The sequence below is a fragment of the Oryctolagus cuniculus genome, chromosome 5 (genome assembly GCF_051225735.1).
Source record: "Oryctolagus cuniculus isolate XC-2025 breed Fujian yellow rabbit chromosome 5, ASM5122573v1, whole genome shotgun sequence".
Lineage (NCBI taxonomy): Eukaryota > Metazoa > Chordata > Mammalia > Lagomorpha > Leporidae > Oryctolagus > Oryctolagus cuniculus.
In genome coordinates this window covers 70997369-71018409 of record NC_142871.1, presented here as the reverse complement: position 1 = coordinate 71018409, position 21041 = coordinate 70997369, and the positions used below count along the sequence as shown (strand labels likewise).

Here is a 21041-nt window from a genome sequence, read left to right as displayed (position 1 = left end):
AAGCAGGTAATAACATTCACATATCCTAAATGGTTTCTGAAATAGGTAAAGACTAAATTAATATAAACAAATTAAATAATACCTATTATGAACTGTAATGGAAGATCTAGTATGGAGGGATAGTGTATTCAAAATACATCCAATAAATACATTTTGCTCATGGCAGTCTGAAATCAATACAAAAGGCAAGAATAAAAACAGGTAAGGACTTATGAAGGCTGCTTCATGCAGCAGAGAAGCCCTGGATCACACTAGTCATTGCTTTCCTTTTCTGTTTCCTTCTTATTTTATTTCTAATATTTTCTCCCAGACCATGTAGGTTAAGCCAGGATTTTCGCTTCACTCCTTTCTTTGGCAAGCAATTGCCCTTTGCCCTGGGTTTCCATTACCCATCTACTGAACTGTTCCTCGGCTCAGAACAGGCTGTTTACTCAAAGTAAAAGCAGAAAAATAAAAAGCAAGAATGGGAACACATTAAAATTACTCATAGAAGGCACTCAGTGGCTGGGTGATATCTGGCAGGATAGCTTTATGATGAGGACAATATAGTATAGCACATTTCTCATCCTAAAGACAGGAACAGTAATATCAGGGCCTTCAGATCAATCCTAATGTCACTGACTTTTAATGAAATAGGCAAAGTTTCCAAAGTCTGCCTGGATCCAAGCCTGGAGTGGATAGAATGGGCTCTCTTTAACCAGTGTACCAGGAAACTAACACAGAAAAGCATTACCAACAAAGGGCTTTAACTGCAGTGCCCATTTCCATATGCTTGCAAAGCCATATAAGAATCCCAAGGCAAAAAAATCTGTGTATTGCTCCATCCTTTCCTCACGGGGGCATTGTGGTTTGTCTTAAGGATGGGCAAAGTTGGGGGTAGGGGATCACTGGCATTTCAGACCTAGAGAGGCTAAACATTTGTGATATGAGTGACACTCCCTCTTCCACCCATCACTTGCACCCTCATTGAGAATCACTCCTGTAATCTATAACCAAACCATCCCAAGCTACTCAAATTCACATCTGAAACATGAGAGCACAGAAGAAAATAATCACAAGAAATTTAAATACATGCATACTACAAGTTCAATAAACATATTCAATAATCTAACTCAATTTTGGTACTTTTTGATGCTGAAATGGAAATCATTTTTACTTGCCTGTCAAAAATAAATATACTTGGCAAACATTACCAAAACTAATACATTTATATGGATGAAGTTGGATTTTGAAAATCTCAGGGTTTAAGTTTCTGATTCATAAAGCAAAGGAGAAGCAGTCCCTCCGGTGGCACACCTTGGAATGTTAGAAATCTACCCGGGGGCCGTGCCGGTTCACCTGCTCTTACCATGGATCCTGTGCACCGAAGCGATGTGAGGCATGCTGTTTTCGAAGGCGTCTCTGCTTTCCGGGGAGGCCTTGGTCAGGGGCAAGGCTGCGCGAGAGCTCCACCAGGGCTCCCTCCCCGCCTGCGGCGTTCCCAGGAAGTACCTGCCTGCCTCACACCGGCCTCCCTCGCAAGCCTGGGTATGGAAATGCCTCTCCTCCACCAGCCTGGAATGGTCAAGCGCGAAGCCGTAGCAGAGGGAGCTGCGGTCTGAGAACTGTCTGTAGGCACAGGACGCGTCGTGCTGGGAGCCCGGCCGATCGCCGGGGTCCAGGAGCTGCGGAGAGGCTGAGTCGGTCATGGGACTTCCGCCCCACTGGCTGTCGTGATCCGATTCCGACCGTTCCGTGTGAAACCCCGAGTACTGGGACCGGGAGGAGAAAAAAGGCCCATTTCAAAAAGTCGATCAACAAAACAATAAATGAGAAACAGACTACTGTACATGCAACCGTAAAGTCATACTCACCTTAGGCAGCCAAACCAAGACTGCTCTAGCATCAGAGCTGGTACCCTAACTTGGAGTCCCCTAATTAATCACAATGAATTAAAAGAAAACTCTTTAGTCTGCTGAAAGGAGGAGATAAAAATAACAATGAACACTGACTGAAGTACTAGGCGTGGAATGAAGTGCTTTATGTGAATTATACTGGCTGTTTCTTGCAGTAACCCTTCAGTGGTGACATTAGTGTCCCCATCCTATAAACAGGGAAGCTAGGGGCTAGCACTGTGGGGTAGCAGGTAAAGCCACCGCCTGCAGCACCAGCATCCCATGTGGGTGCCGGTTCAAGGTCCAGCTGCTCCACTTCCGATCCAGCTCTCTGCTATGGCCTGGGAAAGCAATAGAAGATGGCCCAAGTCCTTGGACCCCTGCACCAGACCCAGTAGAAGCTCCTGGCTTCGGATAGGCACAGCTCCAGCCATTGCAGCAAATTGGGGAGTGAACCAGCAACTGAAAGACCTCTTTCTCTCTCTCTGCCTCTCCTTCTCTCTCTGTGTAACTCTGACATCCAAATAAATAAATAAATCTTTAAACAGGGAAGCTAGGACTTAACAATAGAAAGTGGTTTGCCCAAGGCTACATGCAGAATTATTAGCAAGTGATAAAAACAAAGAATCAAACCCAAATTCTTTATCACTGACCAAATGTATTATCAAAGAGAGACCAGAAAAACCACATATTTCATTTCTATTTAATCAGAAAAACAAAGCAAAACTAAGGTTCAAGGCACTAATGTGGTGAAAGCCAGTCTTTCATACTAGGCTGTTAGCCTTCTGAAGGCCAAGCTGTATATACTAAAGAATGGTTAATAAACGCTTACCTAACTCCAAGGCAATACAACTTTTGAAAAGTGTTACCCTAGATCAGTTACACCTATTCACTGGGATGTGCTTTGCCTTTCAGTTATGTGTGAGATCATCAGGACATGACAAACTCCCTTTCACTCTTGGTCCACCTTCAGCAAAAGGAAGAATCTGGACTCTTCCCACATCAGTGTAAACAAGGAAGCTCCTGTACCTCATCAGAGAGATGAGATACACAAGTTCCCCTCAAGAAACTCCAAAATATGCTAATAAACGCAGCACACTCAGGAGAGGGGTCTGTGCAAATTCCAGGCTCAAGATTCTTCCATTAAAATTTATAATTATTGTGTAGATGTACATATCATTATCATCATATTACATCAAGGGGAAAAAATAAGAAAATCCACATTTTCTTTTTACAGGACCATAGAATGGATGACATCAAGACATCTTAAGGTTTAGTTCACTATCTCACAACTTCCACATGCCCTGAGCCTTGTCTCCCACTGAACATCAGCCTCTCTTTCTACAAAGCATCACTTTCAGTTTCACCAAAACAAAGGATAGCAAGTCCTTGCCTTACTGAGTGGGGATTCAAATACTAGTGTCCATTGCTGACCCCATCCATGTTCTTGCCTCAAGGAAACTTAGAACATCAATGCTATTCCAAGGCAGGAAATATCCAGATTCCACTTATTTTTATAAAAGTACAAACCAGGCCTATTTCTGAAGCACTCCAGTCAAGACTTTTCGAGCCCTGTTGAGGGAGGAGAAAGCTTTCCCTGAGTGTATATGGGAAAGCACTGTTGGTGCAGCAGAGAATATTCTGCCCTTCACTCACAAGGAAAATTCAACACAAAACAACCCTGGCATACAGGAGGTGCACATTTCAAGAGCACCCATAGAAAAATTTGAAGGATAAGCCTCTTGCCCATAGGTAGGAAACTACAACAGCTAGTACGCTGCCCTGAGATACTCAAGTGGACAGAGTTGAGTATTTCATTTAGATCAAGGCCTGATGCTGGTTTGATGGTAATGACGAATCATCTAGCAATGAACTTTTGTTTCTTGAGAAGATCTATAAATGTGTACCAGTGGTCACCATGCATCATCAAAACTCTGAGCCATATTTATCCCCTTAAAATGAACTGTACTAGATGAAAACCCCATTGTGGACACTAAAACCCCAACATTCACTCTGGAACATTTCAGATACTCATAAGTATCTGAAAAAGAGAGAGGGCAGGAAGAGAGGAAGGCAGCCGCCAATACACAGCCTGTGCTGCACAGTGAATGAACACTGTGTGAGAAGGCTCCTGGTCTTCCACCACCTACTTTCACCACCCTCTGCACATGAAATCTTTAAAAAAAAATTATTCATTTATTTGAAAGGCAGAGTTACAGAGAGGAAGTGGCAGGGGGAGAGAGAGAGAGAGAGAGAGGTCTTCCACCCACTGGTTCACTCCCCAGATAGCCGCAAGGGCCGGAGCTGCGCCAATCTGAAGCCAGGAGCCAGGAGCTTCCTCTGGGTCTTCCCACATGGGTGCAGGGGCACAAAGGAATTAGGCCATCTTCTACTGCTTTCCCAGGCCATAGGAGAGAGCTGGATTGGAAGTGGAATAGCCAGCAGTCGAACCAGTGCCCATATGGGATGCCGGCACTGCAGGTGACGGCTTTACTGGCTACACCACAGTGCCGACCTCTGCATGTGAAATCTTAGGCAAATGATTTCACTTAACAGGAAAATGTTCATGATATACTTAACCCCCAAAGGCTGAATCTGATTGGGATCATTTAATGGAAGAAGTGCCAGGGACAGGCAGCCAAGAGAATTGGTTTCTAGTTCTATCCCTAGTAATAACTCTCAGGGTAATTTTGGGCAAATGACACCATCTTTCTCAGCCTTATCTGTAGAATGATATTCTGAATTAAATTAGACTTTCTCCAACTTTTCTTTTTCAGCTCTAATATTCTATAGGATACGATAATTATTTGGTATCCTTTCTAGGTTTGATATATATAATTCCTACACCTGTCCCTATATTTCACTTATTTATTCATTTAATTATTTTTAAGATTTATTTTATTTATTTAAAAAGCAGAGTTACAGAGAGAGAGGGAGAGACAAAGAGAAGGAGAGAGAGAGAGAGAGAGAGAGAGAGAGAGAGAGATACTCCATCGGCCGATTCTCTCCCCAAATGGCCGCAATGTCCAGGACTGGGAGCTTCTTCTGGACCTCCCATGTGGGTTCAGGGGCCCAAGCACTTGGACCATCCTCCATTGCTTTCCCAAGCACATTAGCAGGGAGCTGGATTGGAAGTACAGCAGACAGGACTCCAACTGGAGCCCATATGGGATGTTGGCGCTGCAGGCCAGCTACACCACAGCACTGGCCCCAGTTTTACCTATGTAAGGAAAACAGTTATCAAAGCCATAATCCAAGCCCAAAAATTTTTGTCACAGTTATAAGAAAGTTGCCATATAGGTTACTATTTTACTCTCATGCAAATTTTTCCCATTTGTCCAATTATGATACAAATTTATTAGAATTGCATGACACATTTTGGTGCATAAAAATTCTTACAATCTAGAGGCTTCTACCATTATGAAGGATAATGGTAGCCATATGAATATGAATCTTGTCATATATCCTACCCTCAAAGCCTATAAGGTTATTAAGCAACACAAAGTAGGGGCTAGTGCTGAGGCATAGCAGGTAAAGCCACTGCCCGCAGTACCGGTATCCCATATGGGTGCAGGTTCAAGACCCAGCTGCTCCACTTCCAATCCAGCTCTCTGCTATGACCCAGGAAAACAGTAAAAGATGGTTCAGGTCCTTAGGCCCCTGCATCCACGTGGGAGACACAGAAGAAACTCCTTGCTCCTGGCTTCAGATCAGCCTAGCTCCACCCATTTAAGCCATTTGGGGAGTAAACAAGCAGATGGAAGATCTCTCTTTCTCTCTCTGCCTCTGCCTCTCTAACTCTGTCTTTCAACTAAATAAATAAATCTTTAAAAAAGGCAGCTTAAACCTGAGAGTTGCTGTTTCTCAAATTATATATTAAAAAAAAGAAACACAAGGTAAATTATACATGACCCACATTGTCAACATAACAGAGAAAGAATATGACAAACTTCAAATTACTTATAAACAAAAAAATACATAATAAGTTAAAAGTCCAATTTGGATTTGATTGTGGTTACAATAAGCCTGAGGACATAGAGAGTAGGGAGAGGAGAAGGTTAACAGACTTTTTTTTCCTAGAAGGAAAAAGTACAATGCTAAGTGACCAAATATGAATACAAGTTGGTATTTGTTGATTCTCAACAATGGCCACACAGAAGGGACTCAAAAGCAAGCAACATCCAAAGTGGCATTAGAAAAGTGTCATTTGAAAAAGAGAATATAAATTGAAAATAGGTTGTGTTCCTCAGACATAGCAATGAAAGAAAAAGAAGAAACAGGTAAAACTAAAGATCCAGTAGACACACACTCAAAAAAAAAAAAAAAAACACAGATTAATCCTATTTTTTCACCTTTCCTCTCTACTATCATTATCATCTGTTTAAAATACTATATTTCCCACCGCCTGCAGTCCCAGCATGGGTGCCAGTTCGAATCCCGGTTGCTCCAGTTCCGATCCCACTCTCTGCTATGACCTAGGAAAGCAGTAGAACAGGCCCAAGTTCTTGGGCTCCTGCACCCTCTTGGGAGACCCGGAAGAAGCTCCTAGCTCCTGGCTTCAGATTGGCGCAGCTCCAGCCATTACAGCCAATTGGAGAGTGAACCAGCAGATGGAAGACCTCTCTCTCTCTCTCTCTTTTTCTCTGGTACTCCTTCTCTGTGTAACTCTGACTTTCAAGTAAATAAATAAATCTTAAAAAAAATACACTATTTCATAAAACCAAAAGGAATAAATATTCTTGAAATAATATTGCAGCCCATGAAGCTCCAAGTAATAGGAAAAATTAAACTTCATATAAAACTGCTGTAGGAAGAAAATATGAAAATGGAAATACAAAATTCTCAGCTGTTAAAAATTCTCATAAGATTATAAACTTTGAAAAAGAAAATTGTAGATAGCACTCTAAACTTAAGTCTCCTCATCCATTTGGGAGTGAAACAGTGAGTAGAAGATTTCTTTCTCTCTCTCTCTCTCTCTCTCTCTCTCTAATTCTTTCAAATAAATAAATAAAATCTTTAAAAATAAATAACAAATGTTACACATAAAATTACAAAACTTTTAGAAAGTAACAGAATAAAATGTTAAAGATCTACGCTGGTAAAGAATTGTAAGACTTGACAACAAAACCACAATCCATAAAGGAAAATAGTGATGGCCAGTGCTGTGACACAGCAGGTTAAAGCCCTAGTCTGTAGAACCGGCATCCCACATGGGCACTGGTTCAAGTCCCGGCTGCTCTATTTCCAATCCAACTCCTTGTTAATGCACCTGGGAGGGCAGTAGAAGATACCTGAAGTCCTTGGGCCCCTGCACCTGCATAGGAGGCCCAGAGGAAGCTTCTGGCTCCTGGCTTTGGATCTGTTCAGCTCCTGGCTTTAGCCTGGCCCAGCCCTGGACATTTAATGCATTTTTGAGAGTAAACCAGCAGATGAAAGACCTCTCTCTCTCTCCTATCTTGACCTCTCTCTGTAACTCAATATTTAAAGTAGATAAAACAAATCTTTTAAAAAATGATAAATTGGATTTGATTGAAATTGTAAAATTTTGCTCCACAAAAGACTCTGTTCAGATGATGACAAAACAAGCTACAAGCCAGGAGAAAATACTTATAAACTATGTATCCTACAAAAGACCAGTATTTGGAATACATGACGAACTGCCAAAACTCACCAAATTAAAAAAATGGGCAAAATACGTGAATTGACATTTCACAAAATTGGATATAGAACTGTACTTCAAAAAGTTCATGGATAAATGGAATGAAAAATTGAATTTATTCTGGTGCCAAAATATACACAATTCACATTTAGTCTTTTTGTAATATATATTTTCCATGAATTTTTGAAAACCATCACACAGATGGCCAATAATTACCTAAAAAAATTTCCAACATCATTTGTGACTATGGATTTGCAAAGTAAAATCACAATGAAATATTAATGAAATATCACAACACCCCTAGTAGGCTGGCTAAAATTTTTAAAAAGTGACAATACCAAGAGCTAGCAAAGACACAGGGGGATTGCATCACTTTACAGTGTCAGTGGGAAAGTACTGTCCAGACATTTTGAGAAATGATTTGGCAGCTTCTGTAAAAATCTGTTAAACATAGGAGTGGGAATAAGAGAGGGAGGAGATATATAGGTTGGCACATGCTCACTCGGACTTACCTCCAATGGTGGAACTAGAAATGTGCCAGGGATTTCAACTCAATCTTACCAAGGAGGCAGGTACCAATGCCAGCGCACTTGGTAAAGTGATAAGTATAAATACACAACCGATCAAAAAGATAGGGTATATGTCGATGAGATTTCACAAATAAGACCAGTGTAAGCAAATAATGAAGGATAGAATTAAAAGGGAGAGAATGATCCTGCGGGGGAAACAGGACACACAGCAGACTCATAGAATGGCAAATGCCCAAAACAGCACTCCTGCCTCAGAATCAACCCTTGGGACATTTGGATCTGGCTAAAAGGTCCATGAGAGTCTCACAGGCATGGAAAGCCATGACACGGTGGCAAAAAACAATCTAAATGAAAGATCTTGGTGAACAAGACCCCAGCAGAAGGAACAGGCCATCAAGGAGAGAGGCGCCTTTCTCTGAAGAGAGGAAGGAACCTCCACTGTGATACGGCCTTGACTAAACAAGTTCAGAGTCAGTGAACTCAAGGGGCTTCCATAGCCTAGACAGCTCATAGCAAGAGTCTCGGGTGATTGCTGACGTCATAAATAAGAGTGCCAATTGTTAAATCAACAACAGGAGTCACTGGGTACATGCTCCCCACATAGGATCTCTGTCCTTAATGTGTTCTACTATGAAACTTAAAAACAACACTACTAGTCGAACAATACCTATACCTTGTGAGGTTGTGTGAGTGCAGCCTGTTGAAATCCTTGCTTAGTATATATTAAGTTGATCTTCAGTATATGAAGGTAATTGAAAATGAAACTCGATGAAGGGCGGGATGGAAGAGGGAGTAGGAGAGGGGAGGGCCACAGGAGGGAGGGAGGTTGGTGGGGGGGAGCCACAACAATACAAAAGCTGCACTTTGTAAATTCACATTTATTAAATAAAAAAAAATAACTATATAACAAACAAACAAAAAGAAACAGAAAAAAAAGAACTTAATACTTTACCCTTTTAGTATTTTTTATGTTCTACTTAAAACTATTGGTTGAACTCTGTAATTAATACACAATTACTCTTAGGTGTTTAATTAATGCTATAACTAGTACTCAAATAGTATTTTACACTTTGCATTTCTGTGTGGGTGCAAACTGTTAAAATCTTTACTTAATATATGCTAAACTGATCTTCTGTATATAAAGATAATTGAAAATTAATCTTGATGTGAATGGAAGAGGAGAGGGAGTGGGAGAGGGGAGTGTTGTGGGTGGGAGGGAAGTTATGGTGGGGGAGCTATTGTAATCCATAAGCTGTACTTTGGAAATTTATGTTCATTAAATAAAATAAAATATAAATATAAAAAAAGAATCTAAATGTGGGGCCGATGTTGTGGTGTAGCAGGTTATCTGCAGCACCAGCCTCCCATATGGGCACCGGTTTGAGTCCCATCTGCTCCACTTCCAATCCAGCTCTCTGCTAATGGCCTGGGAAAAGCAACAGAAGTGTTTGGACCCCTGTCACCCACATGGGAGACCTGGAAGAAGCTCCTGGCCCTTGTTCCAGCCTGGCTCAGGCTGGCAATTGTGTCCATCTGGGGAGTGAACCAGCACTTGGAAGATCTCTGTCTCTCTCTTTCTCTCTTCTCTGCATCTCCCTCTGTAACTCTGACTTTCAAAATAAATAAATACTTAAATAAATAAAAATAGCTTGGAGCCGGCACTGTGGCGCAGTGGGTTAATGCCCTCGCCTAAAGTACCAGCATCCCATAGGGGCGCTGGTTCAAGACCTGACTGCTCCACTTCCGATCCAGCTCTCTGCTATGGCCTGGGAAAGCAGTAGAAGATGGCCCAAGTCCTTGGGCCCCTGCACCCAAGTGGGAGACCCAGAAGAAGCTCCTGGCTCCTGGATTCAGATTGGTGCAGCTCCAGCCGTTGCGGCCAATTAGGGACTGAACCAGTGGATGGAAGACCTCTCTCTCTCTCTCTCTCTCTCTCTCCTCTTTCCTCTTTTTGTGAAACTCTGACTTTCAAATAAATAAATAAATCTTTTAAAAAAATAGCTTATTAAGAAGAGGTAAGAGGAGCTCTCATCTGCTAGTTCACTTTGCAAATGTACAGCTGTGGGTCTGGAGCCAGCAGTCAGGATCGTAATCCAGGTCTCCAACATGGATGACAGAAACCCGATTATTTAAGTCATTACCACTGCCTCTCAGGGGCTGCACACGTGGGAAGCTGGAATCAGGAGCTGGATTAGGGAACTGCACCCAGGCATTTGCACATGAAGAACAGAGATCTTAATCACTAAGACATTTTTAATAAAAAACTCAATTAAATTTCATGGCAACCTTTCAGACTTTACATATTGATAATTCTCAGTGTATACATTTCATCATCAAAATTTATCTAATATTAGATTAAAAAGAAAATTTCAGTTAAATTTATGAAATACAAATACTATAAGCAATGTTTTCTGATCACAATGAATAAAAACAGAAATCAAAAACAAAATTTTAAAGTTCCTTCTGTCTAAAAAAACCTACTAAATAATTCTTGAGGTAATAAGAAAATATTAAAATATATATTATAGAATTTTTAGAAAAAGGATAGTGAAAACACTATAAATCTGACCTATAGAATACACAGCATTAGACATCTAAGTACACAAAAATGAAAAAATATAAACTCAGTTCTTAATTCAAAAAGTTAGAAAAAGAAATCAAAGGAAATCACAATGAAAAATGGTCAAAAGATATAAACGGACCATCACAAAACATAAAAGTAACCCTAAAACATATGAAAAGATGTATATCTTCTTTAAAAGATAAATGCAAATTAAAATACAACTGAGATATCATTTCTCAGCCATCAGATGACCAAAACCTCTAAAGCTTGACAATATGCTGTTTGGCAAGGTGCTAAGAAAGAGGCACTCCTTAGGCCGGCACTGTGGCGCAGTGGGTTAAAGCCCCAACCTGCAGCGCTGGCATCCCATATAGGCGCCGGTACGAGTCCCAGCAGCTCCTCTTCCAATCCAACTGTCTGCTGTGGCCTGGGAGAACAGTGAAAGATGGCCCGAGTCCTTGGCCCCTGTACCCACGTGGGAAACCTGGAGGAAGCTCCTGACTCCTGGCTTTGGATCAGCTCAGCTCTGACCATTGTGGTCATTTGGGGAGTGAACCAGCAGAATGGAAGATCTCTCTCTCTCTGGCTCTACCTCTCTCTGTAATTCTGAAAAGATTTATTCATTTATTTGAAAGGCAGAGTTACACGGAGAGGCAGAGAAAGAGAGAGAGAGAGAGGTCTTCCATCCACTGGTCCACTCCCCAGTTGGCTGCAACGGCTGGAGCTGCACCAATCTGAAGCCAGGAGCCAGAAGCTTCCTCCGGGTCTCCCACATGGGTGACCTGAGCCATCTTCTACTGCTTTCCCCGGCCATAGCAGAGAGCTGGATCTGAAGTGGAGCAGCTGGGACTCGAACCAGCGCCCATATGGGATGCTGGCACTGCAGGCAGCGACTTTACCCACTATACCACAGTGCCAGGCCCATAAATAAATCTTAAAAAAAAAAAATAACTGAGCCGTACTCTTCAAAAGTATCAATGACATGAAAGAAAAAGCCAGGCTAAAGAACTATTCAGAGTAAAAGAGACTAAAGATACATGACAACTAAATGCAACATAGAATTTGGGCTGCATCCTGTAGTAGAGGGGAAACAACAAATGACATGGTGGACATTACTGGGGAAGTATTACTGCTGTACTAGAGGATTTGATAATTGTGCTGTGGCTGTGTAGCAGAATATCTCTGTTTTCAGGAAATACACACTAAAGTACCAATGTTTAGCTTTATCTTAGCATTATTTATGAGGAAAAATAAAATTAATTTTGGTGCAAAAAATTTATTCATTGCAAAGTTTTTTTTATAAAATGCATCTTTCATGAACATTTTGAAAATCCCATGTGTAAGTAGATTTCAAAAATGTTTACACTGGGGCCAGCATTGTGGCAGAGCAAGCCTACAAGGCTGGCATCTCCTATCAGAGTGCCGGTTCAAGTCTGGCTGTACTGTTCCTGATCAAGCTTCTTGCTAATGTACCTGGGAAAACAATGGAGGATGGCCCAAGTGTTTGGGCCACTGCTACCCATGTGGGAGACTCAGATGGAGCTCTGTACTCCTGGCTTTGGCCTGGAGCAGTCCTGGCCATTATAGCCATTTGGAGAGTAAACCAGATAATAGAAAATCAATCTCTCCCTCTCTCTCCCATCAAATAAATAAATCTTTTAAAAACATTTTAGTACCAAAATGAATTTCTTGTGTTTCCAGTTTTCACAAACTTTTTGAAGTACCTTCATCTGTATCTTACTTTAAAATGGTTTAGAAAAAGTTAATAATAATAGGAGAAAACGGAGAGGAAAATATGGATAGGTGATAAATACGTAAAATGTTAAGCACTGAAGAACCTACATAGGGTATACAGGAATATTCTGTACCATTCTTGCAACTTTTCTGCAAGTACACCATCATTTCAAAATAAATATGTGAAAATAAAAATTCCTATACACTTATGTCTCATTTTTAAGGTAATTTTGGATAGAGCCATTTTTTATAAACAATAACAGGGAACCGCATTGTGGCATAGAAGGTTAACCTGCCACTTGGGACACCTGCATCTTATATATGCATGCCTAGAAACAATTCCCACTTCCACTTCTAATCCCGCTTCCTGCTAATGCACGTCTTAAGAGACAGCAATGATGAGTAAAATACTTGAATCCCTGGTACCCAGGTGAGAGACCTGGAGTTTCTGGCTCCTGGCTTCACCCTTTCCCAGCCCCACCTGACATTTGGGAAGTGAACCAGAGAATGGAAGCTTGCTCTCTTTCTCTCTCTCTCTCTCTCTCTCTCCCTCTACCTTTCAAAATATATATATAAATTAGTTTTTTCAAAAATTAAAAAACAGTATTTTTCTGAAGAAACAAACTTGTTCTAATAAGGTTATAACTTAATTATTTAAAATCATTGTTCTTGTTACTGATTATCAACATTTTGCACATAAAAATATAATTTAACGTTACCAAGTATGGGTTCCACCAGAAGCAAGCACTGGACTCAGACTGAGGATGACCCTGCCCTACTGTCATTTGATGTTACTTACATAAAGATCACTTCCCTCTTATTCTTGTTTTTTTCCATTTGCAGAACAGGAACCTTACAGCACTGCAGTGACAATTCATTAAATAATAGGTATCACCACCCTTTTTTTAATAGTGTTTTTAAATGTTATTTATTTATTTTTATCTACTAAAAAGGCATAAAAACAGAGACACAGAGAGAAGCCTCCATCTGCTGGTTCACTCCCTAAACACCCACAACAACAAAGGCTGGGCTAAGCCAAGTCAAGAGCCCAGAATTCCATTTGGGTCTCCCATGTGGATGGCAGTGACCCAAGCACCTGGGCCATCATCCACTACCTCCCAGGATGCATTAGCAGGAAGCTGGATCTAAAGCAGAGCAGTGGGTATCAAACTGGGACTCTGATATGGGATACAGGCATCCCTATCAGTGACAATCTGCTGTGCCACAATACCCACAATTATCACAGCATTTTAAAAAGCAAGCATGTGACACATATGCACATATCAAGTAAAGGTCCTTGAATAATCACTTTCACTTTAGTGAGCAGGAATCATTACCATACTACAATCTTGTGAAAATGATGTTTTTTTCCTATACTGTGTATTCTCTACAGGCCATATTTTCAATCCCATCTTACAGACAATGTAAGCGATAAAAATAAAAATGCATGATAAAGGATAAAGAAATCCATATCCCCAAGTTAAAAAAAAATTAGGTCATTAGCCAGTCATCTAAATACTAGGGCTTTTTTCCAAAGATTCCAATTTGCAAAGCTGCCAGGTACTTGGTACCAATGGTTCTTATCACTTACGCTTATATTTATCTTAAGGGTGAAGAAGAGGAAGAATCCTCACTGATTAGGTGATACACAAGTCTGTGGATGGTTCTTGTAGCCACTCTTGGTATCTACACTATTTCAAGTTAAACAAAAAGGTATAGAGTACCTGCTCTTCTGCCTTTGGAAAGTTAACACTTTCTCCTGTATGAGTTATTTAAAGTTGGGATGCTAAATTATTTAATTCCCTATTTTAATTTTCTAAAGATGTATTTATTTGCTTGAAAATCAGAGTTACAGAGAGAGCGGGACAGAGAGATCTTCCGTCACTGGTATACTCCCCAGATAGCTGCAATGGCCAGGACTGGACAAGGTCGAAGCCAGGAGCCAGGAAGTTCATCCAGGTTTTCCATGTGGGTGAAGGGGCCCAAGCACTTGGGCCTCTTCCACTGCTTTCTCAGGACATTAGCAGGGAGTTAGATTGGAAGTGGAGCAACTGGGACTTGAACTGACACCTACATGGGATGTCGGCATCGCAGGCAGTGGCTTTACCTGCTATGCCACAACACCAGCCCCTGTTTTAATTATGTTGCAACAATCAAATAAAGTTCACTGAAAAGTAATTTTTAGTTAATTTTACTGAACATCCTGTTTTTCTTAGAAAATTTATTGTCATTCTGAATACTCTATGCATTAATGTATCCCAATTTCTCACCTCATGTTTAATTTTCAAAACAAACATTCATGTTTGCAAGTTATAAAATGAGTCAGATGAAGGATATTCTTGTTCTCATGAAACATGAAGCCAAAAACTACCCTAAACTACTACTACTAAAGATGGGCTGAGGTTGGCAAGTGAGGAGCTTAAATGACTGCCAGAAATGGATAGCAGCATATATATCCAAGGTTTCCCAGCTCGAACATGGGGAATGGCATCTTACCAGTTAAAGATCCAGGCCATCAGCTGGGGCTTACCGTGCATCCAATAGGAACCGTTTACTATCATTTATACTAATAATTCATTCTAATACTTACTGAGCACCTACCATCTACAAGGCAATATGCTAAGTGATATGAAAAATACAGCCCCACCTCCAATATGTTTACATGAGAAGTTTATAAATAATGCACAGAACACAATCTTAAAATAAACTAGAAAATGGCAAGAACCTGAATAGAAAGAAAAATAATTTAATACGGGAATTCAAAGAAGGAGCCATTACTTTCTCCTGCAAGACTGTAAGTTGTTTAGGAAGAGGAAATGAAGTCTGATGATTCAGATGCTACTTACCATATTATTTGCATATGATTACTAATACCCATAACTGTTATCATTTTTAAATACTTGCCATGCATTTGTCACTAAGCTAAGATTTCAGACATTATTTTATTAAATACTAACAACACCTTGAAAGTATTAATCCCTTCACAAACATAGCAAACATGTTGCCCAGAGTCACATGACTATAAAGTTTAAGAGGAGAGATACAGTTCCAGAGCCGTTGTCCTTCCACTATCCCATACTTAGATGTGCTTAGGTAAAGACAACAGTGCCCTCTTCTCTAAGCAGTAAAGATCCTAGGTCCGCACAAACGGAACTATCTCAATCTCTAAATCCCAGTCAACCATCCCCACACACCCTCGGGTGATCACCAGTCCCGAGGTTCATTCCTGTTCAACAGCATGCTGCAGACAGGTGCTCTGCATTCATCTGGATGTGGCAGCAACAAGCCAGCTCAAGAAAGATGCCAGATGTTCCAACAATAGATGTTACCGTTATCTATTTTTATTCTGGCAGCTCATTGAGGTTTTTATCATTTTTAGCTGTAAAATATATAAAGAGACCCTCTTATGGTAAAGTCCTGTTTTTCATGAAAAACTTTCACTCGATCATGCATGAGCAGCTTTCCTCATGATTTGTGTCTGAACCATGAGAAAAAACATCACAGATGCAGAGTGCATTGTACTAAGAACATATGCATGCTTTTAAATCACTTTTATCTTACTTTTTACTAATGTAACCCTGAAACATAAAATATGTCCTTTTTTCATTCACTGTTATGGGAAGAACAGATGGTGAAAGAGTTAGATTAAAGTAATACAGCATGTCCATTAAAATAACCCCCACTGCTGGAGATGCTTCTCCCAAACAGGAGTCGTGTTTATTACAAAGAATGACTTCAGCTTACACACACTGGAAATTGCCAGAAGTTGTAAGAGAAAACTAATGTCAGAATCAAATGCATTTTTAAATTAAAAAATGCAAATATTTTGCTAATTTGAAAGGCTAACTGAAACCATGTGCCTGTGATAATGTAACTGATTAGCAGTCAAATAACAAAGTTCATTTCTAGCTTGAAAATTTTTTGTACCTAGAAAAACTAACTGAAACTACCAAGAGAATAAGTTATGTTCTACAGTCTTGCGCTCGTGTTATCAGAGGATAAAAATTTTTTGCTGCTGCCTCATTTCTAATTTGTCTTATTAGTAAACAGCAAGAACATTTCTGTATACAAAGCACATGGAAAAAGGCTAAGTATAATATGATTTCTACATGAGTCTCATAATTACTTAGCATTCAAAAAGACCCATCCTGAGTTCTTTTAATGATATGCAGTTTAATTATATATAGTTCCAAAAGATTTACACTTAAAAAAACTTTAAGATCAGAGAATGTATTCTAAAAAAAATATATATATCAATGCTGAGTCACATTCCAGGGCTAAGGATAATTGCACAAGAGGAACAGAACAGTAAATATTCTATTTATACTATAAGGAATTATGAAGAAAATGCCAAGTCAAAATTCAATTATTAGAAATTTTAAATATTTTGCCTACTTAAATTATCAGCTTCCCAAAGTCAATTTTTGAGAACATATTCCCAGTATTTTTACTCATTATTTTTGTGATGCAATCTACTTACAATATAGACTATTATTTATTGTGATATTGCTTTCAACTTTCTTCATTTTTAGCTCAAGAAAAATGTTCTAGCAAGAAATCTTTCCTACCTGTAAATTTCTTGATATATGTCATAAAGTAAAGACATGGGAAGTGTTTTAATGTGCCTCAAATGTGGTTTGAAATGTCATAGGGCTTCTCTTAATCCACCCCCCACAGTTACAAAAATGTTCCTGGGATTCGGTTCTCTCATTTTTCTCACAGAAAAGTAACCATAGTCGACATCTCATTAGCTGTCAGAGTGATGTGCAGCTGGAAGGGAATCAGCACGCCAGGCCACGGGCTGGTTTCCTCTAACGTAATTCTATAAGGAATCTCCTATAGGGTTCCATATGGAGAGAGCTGTTCCCAAACCATGAAATCCACAATCCATCCCTTCCGTAAATCCAAAGGTGAAGTCCTAAAGATTTGCAAGCATTCTCATTGCCCTGGCAATTTTAAGTAGATAATAACAAACAGAATAAACATCTAATTAAATCCATTATGTCTAGCATCCACAGCAGTAAATGATCAAGAAAATCTCAACTTGAATACAGAAACAGCTCTACCCCATTGGGTAACTCCTGGGTTTCCAGGACCAGTAGCACTCATTTTAATGGTAATCCTCTTCCTTGATGGGCTTCAGGCATGAGCCAGAACCACTTCGATCCTTTCACTGATGCTCTGACTGACTCTGATTTTCCACATGTAAGTGGCAGATTAGATGGGCTTGAATTAGATGGGTACAGGTGGTGCCACCTGCTCCAGCCCCTTATTCCAGCTTTGTTTGGGCTTTACTGCTTTATTCTGGGTCTGGACCAAGGATGGGCTGCTGAAGCTGCTCTTGGTAGTGTCCTCAAACTGGGCCAACAAATTGGTAGACATATTATCAGCCTTCTGCATGTTGAAAGAAGAGGTCTACCAGATTTGTGATTTTGTGAAAAGAAATTGAAGAGCAAAGGCTCTCCACTGGGTTAATCAATTTCAAACTGGTGACTGTAAATGAAAGGATGGATATACCTTTTATTCTCCTACACCAAGCACAGTAAAAATGAGGTAAACTAAAGTTCATTATACAATATACATCAGGACTTTTCCCCCTTAGCTTTCTTAAAGTATAATTAACAAATAAAATTGTATATATTTAAGGTGTGCCGCATGATGATTTCATATATGAACACACTGTGAAATGACTAGCACAATCAGGTTAGTTAACACATCCATCACTTTACAGAATATCTTGTGTGGGGGTGGAGGAGGGGGCAGTAAAACCTTTACTCTCTCAGCAAATGTTAAGTACACAAAACAGTATTATTAACTATAGTCATCTTGGTCTACATTAGATTTCAAAATCTATTAATTTTATAACAGAAAATGCTTTCCCTTTGACCAACATCTCCCCATTTCCTCTATCAGTCCCTGGAAACCACTACTGTACCCTGTTTCTAGGAGTTTAAACGTTTTAAATTCCACATGTAAATGAAATCATACAGTGTTCGCTTTTCTGACTTATTTCACTTAGCATAATGCTTTCCATGTTCATCTACTTTATTAAAAATGGCAGGATTTCCTTCCTTTTATGGCTGAATAATATTCTATTGTGTATGTGTGTGTTTATCACATATTATCTATCTTTTCATCCATCGTTGTATATTTAGGTTGTTTCCATGTGTGCTTTTTATTGTAAATATAACACTGAGATAAACACGAGAGTGCAGACATCTCTTTGTGGTAAGATTTCATCTCCTTCAAGTATATACCCAGAAGTAGGATCACTGGATCATATTACACTTCTATTATTCAATTTCTTAAAGAACTTTTGGGGGCAGGCATTTGGCCTAGTAATTAAGATACCTCTTGGGATGTCCATATCCCATTCTAGAGTGTCTGGACTGGTATCTGGGCTCTGCTACCATTGCTAATCATACTCTAGGAAGCAGCAGGTAATGGCTCAAGTACTTGGGTCCCTACCACCCATGTGAGAGACCCAGATTGAGTTTCTGGATCCCTTCTTCCCAGGCCCTGGGTAATAAGGGCATTTGGGGAGTGAACCAGCAGGTGGGATCGGTCTCTCTCTCTCCCTCCCTCCCCTTCCCTCTGACTTTATTCTAGTACCACATTATTTTGATTACTATAGCTTTATAATATAGTTTGAAATCAGGGCGTGTGATGCCTCCAGTTTGTTCTTTTTTCTCAAGTTTGCTTTGACTATTCAAGGAATTCCATGATTCTATACAAAGACTGTTCTTATATTTTTGGCTTGACTTGTTCCTGTTCTAAATGGAAAAGCTCCCAGCTCCTCACCATCAAGTATGATTTTGTGGGCCTGTCATTTATGGCCTTTATTAAGTTGGCATAATTTGTTCTATAACCAGTTTGTTGAGAGTTTAATCATGAAAGGATGTTAAATTGTGCCCAATACTTTTTTCAGCATATATTAAGAAGACAGTGTCATTTTTATTCTTCATTCTCTTAACATGGCATATCACACTTATTGATTTGTGCATGCTGAACCATTCTTGAATCCCAGAGATAAATCCCACTTAATTGTGTTATGTGATCCTTTTAATTTGCTGTTCAATTTGGATTGCTAGTATTTGGTTGAGAATGTTTGCATCTATGCTCATCAAAGATACTGGCTTATAATTTTCTCTTCTCATAGTGTCCTTATCTGGCTTTGGAATGAAGGTAATGCTAGCCTCTTAAATGAGTTTGGAAATGTCCTCTCTTCAATTTTTTGGAACAGTTTGAAAACAACTGACATTATTTCTTACTTAAAAGTTTGGAAGAATTCACCAGGGAAGACATCAGATCCTAAACATTTCTTGTCTGACTATAGATTCAGTCTCCTAACTTATTTTTGGTCTGTTCAGAGTTCCTGTTTCTTAATTATTCAGTCTTTTAGGTTTATGTCCTAGAAATTTACCCACTTCTTCTAAGTTATCCAATTTGTTAGCATTTAATTGATAATAGTCATTTCCTATGATCCTTTGTCATTTTGTCATACCAGTTGTAATTTCTCCTCTTTCATTTATAATTTTATTTGTGTCCTTTTTCTTTCTGCCTTGGTTACTAGCTAAAGGTTTACCAATTTTGTGGTCATTTCAAAAAGTCAACCATGACTTTCATTGATCTTTACTTTTTTTAAATTTAGGTTCATTTATTTCTGTACCAGTATTTATTATTGCCTTCTTTCTGCAATCTTTGAGCTTAATGTTTTCTTTACCTTATACTTATTTGAGGTGCTTTTCTCTTAAGGTAAGTGCTTATAAAATTTACTCTCAAGATTGCTTCTACAGCACCCCATAAGTTTTGGTACATAGTGTTTCTATTTTCATTCATTTCAAAATATTTTTGATTGTACTTTTGATTTTTTCCTTTGACCCATTGGTTGTCCAGGAGTGTGTTATTTGATATCCACATATTTGTGAATTTTCCAATTTTATTCATGTTACTGATTTTTCAGTGTCATACTATTGTGGTCAGGAAAGGTACTTGATATGATTCCAACCTTCTTGAATTTATTAAGGGTAGGATGAGGAGAAGCCAACAACCTCTGGTTATCACCATCCATCCCCTCACCCTACCTTGTACCAAGGAATAAAAAAATAAATTAAAAAGTAGATGTTGTGGCCTTGAGGCCTCATATCTTACAATTCCTCTCTAAAGGGCTGGTTTTGCTTCCCCAACTAGACCCTGGACATGGTTCCCTAAGGATTCAATTTTAGCACTTTGTTGTATATACTAGGCATTTAACTAAATGACAGAGTTAGTAAAAACCAGAGCATAATCCAAAGCACAGAAGTCTCATTTCACTGAAAAAAAATGTTTTCTAAAATAATACTCAGAGGTTTTTTAGGAAGAGAATCTAAAAAGGTCAGAAAGTTCACTATAATAATCTCCTGATATTTCTATAGGAAAGACAAATTCCAAATTTATATATGTCCAAAATATAAAAACAAGACTTTCTGAAGATAGCCTATTTTTTATAAAATTCACTAAAAATATTTATTAATAGCAAAAGATCACAAGTTTTAATATTACATGTAAAACATGAAATGAAGGGATAGCTAGAGTAGTAATGATAAAAACACTGTATATAAAAGGATCACTTGAGAAATTATAGATCTTTCTTTTTACTGAAACTTGGAAAGATAGGCTCTCAGAACAGTAGTCACTGGTAT

The 21041-nt window shown here is 39.2% G+C and overlaps 1 protein-coding gene across 4 annotated transcripts in view; it reads right to left on the bottom strand.

Annotated features, from left to right (window-relative positions):
* Positions 1 to 21041, bottom strand: part of SIM1 (SIM bHLH transcription factor 1) — an 81452-nt gene that overhangs the window by 6733 nt on the left and 53678 nt on the right. For 3 of the 4 annotated variants that reach the window (XM_008263315.5, XM_089332819.1, XM_089332820.1), the window contains one exon: positions 1349 to 1751. In XM_008263315.5, the coding sequence (XP_008261537.3) occupies positions 1349 to 1751 (403 nt within the window). The remainder of the gene's footprint in view (positions 1 to 1348; positions 1752 to 21041) is intronic. The other variant, XM_089332821.1, reaches the window with a different exon arrangement.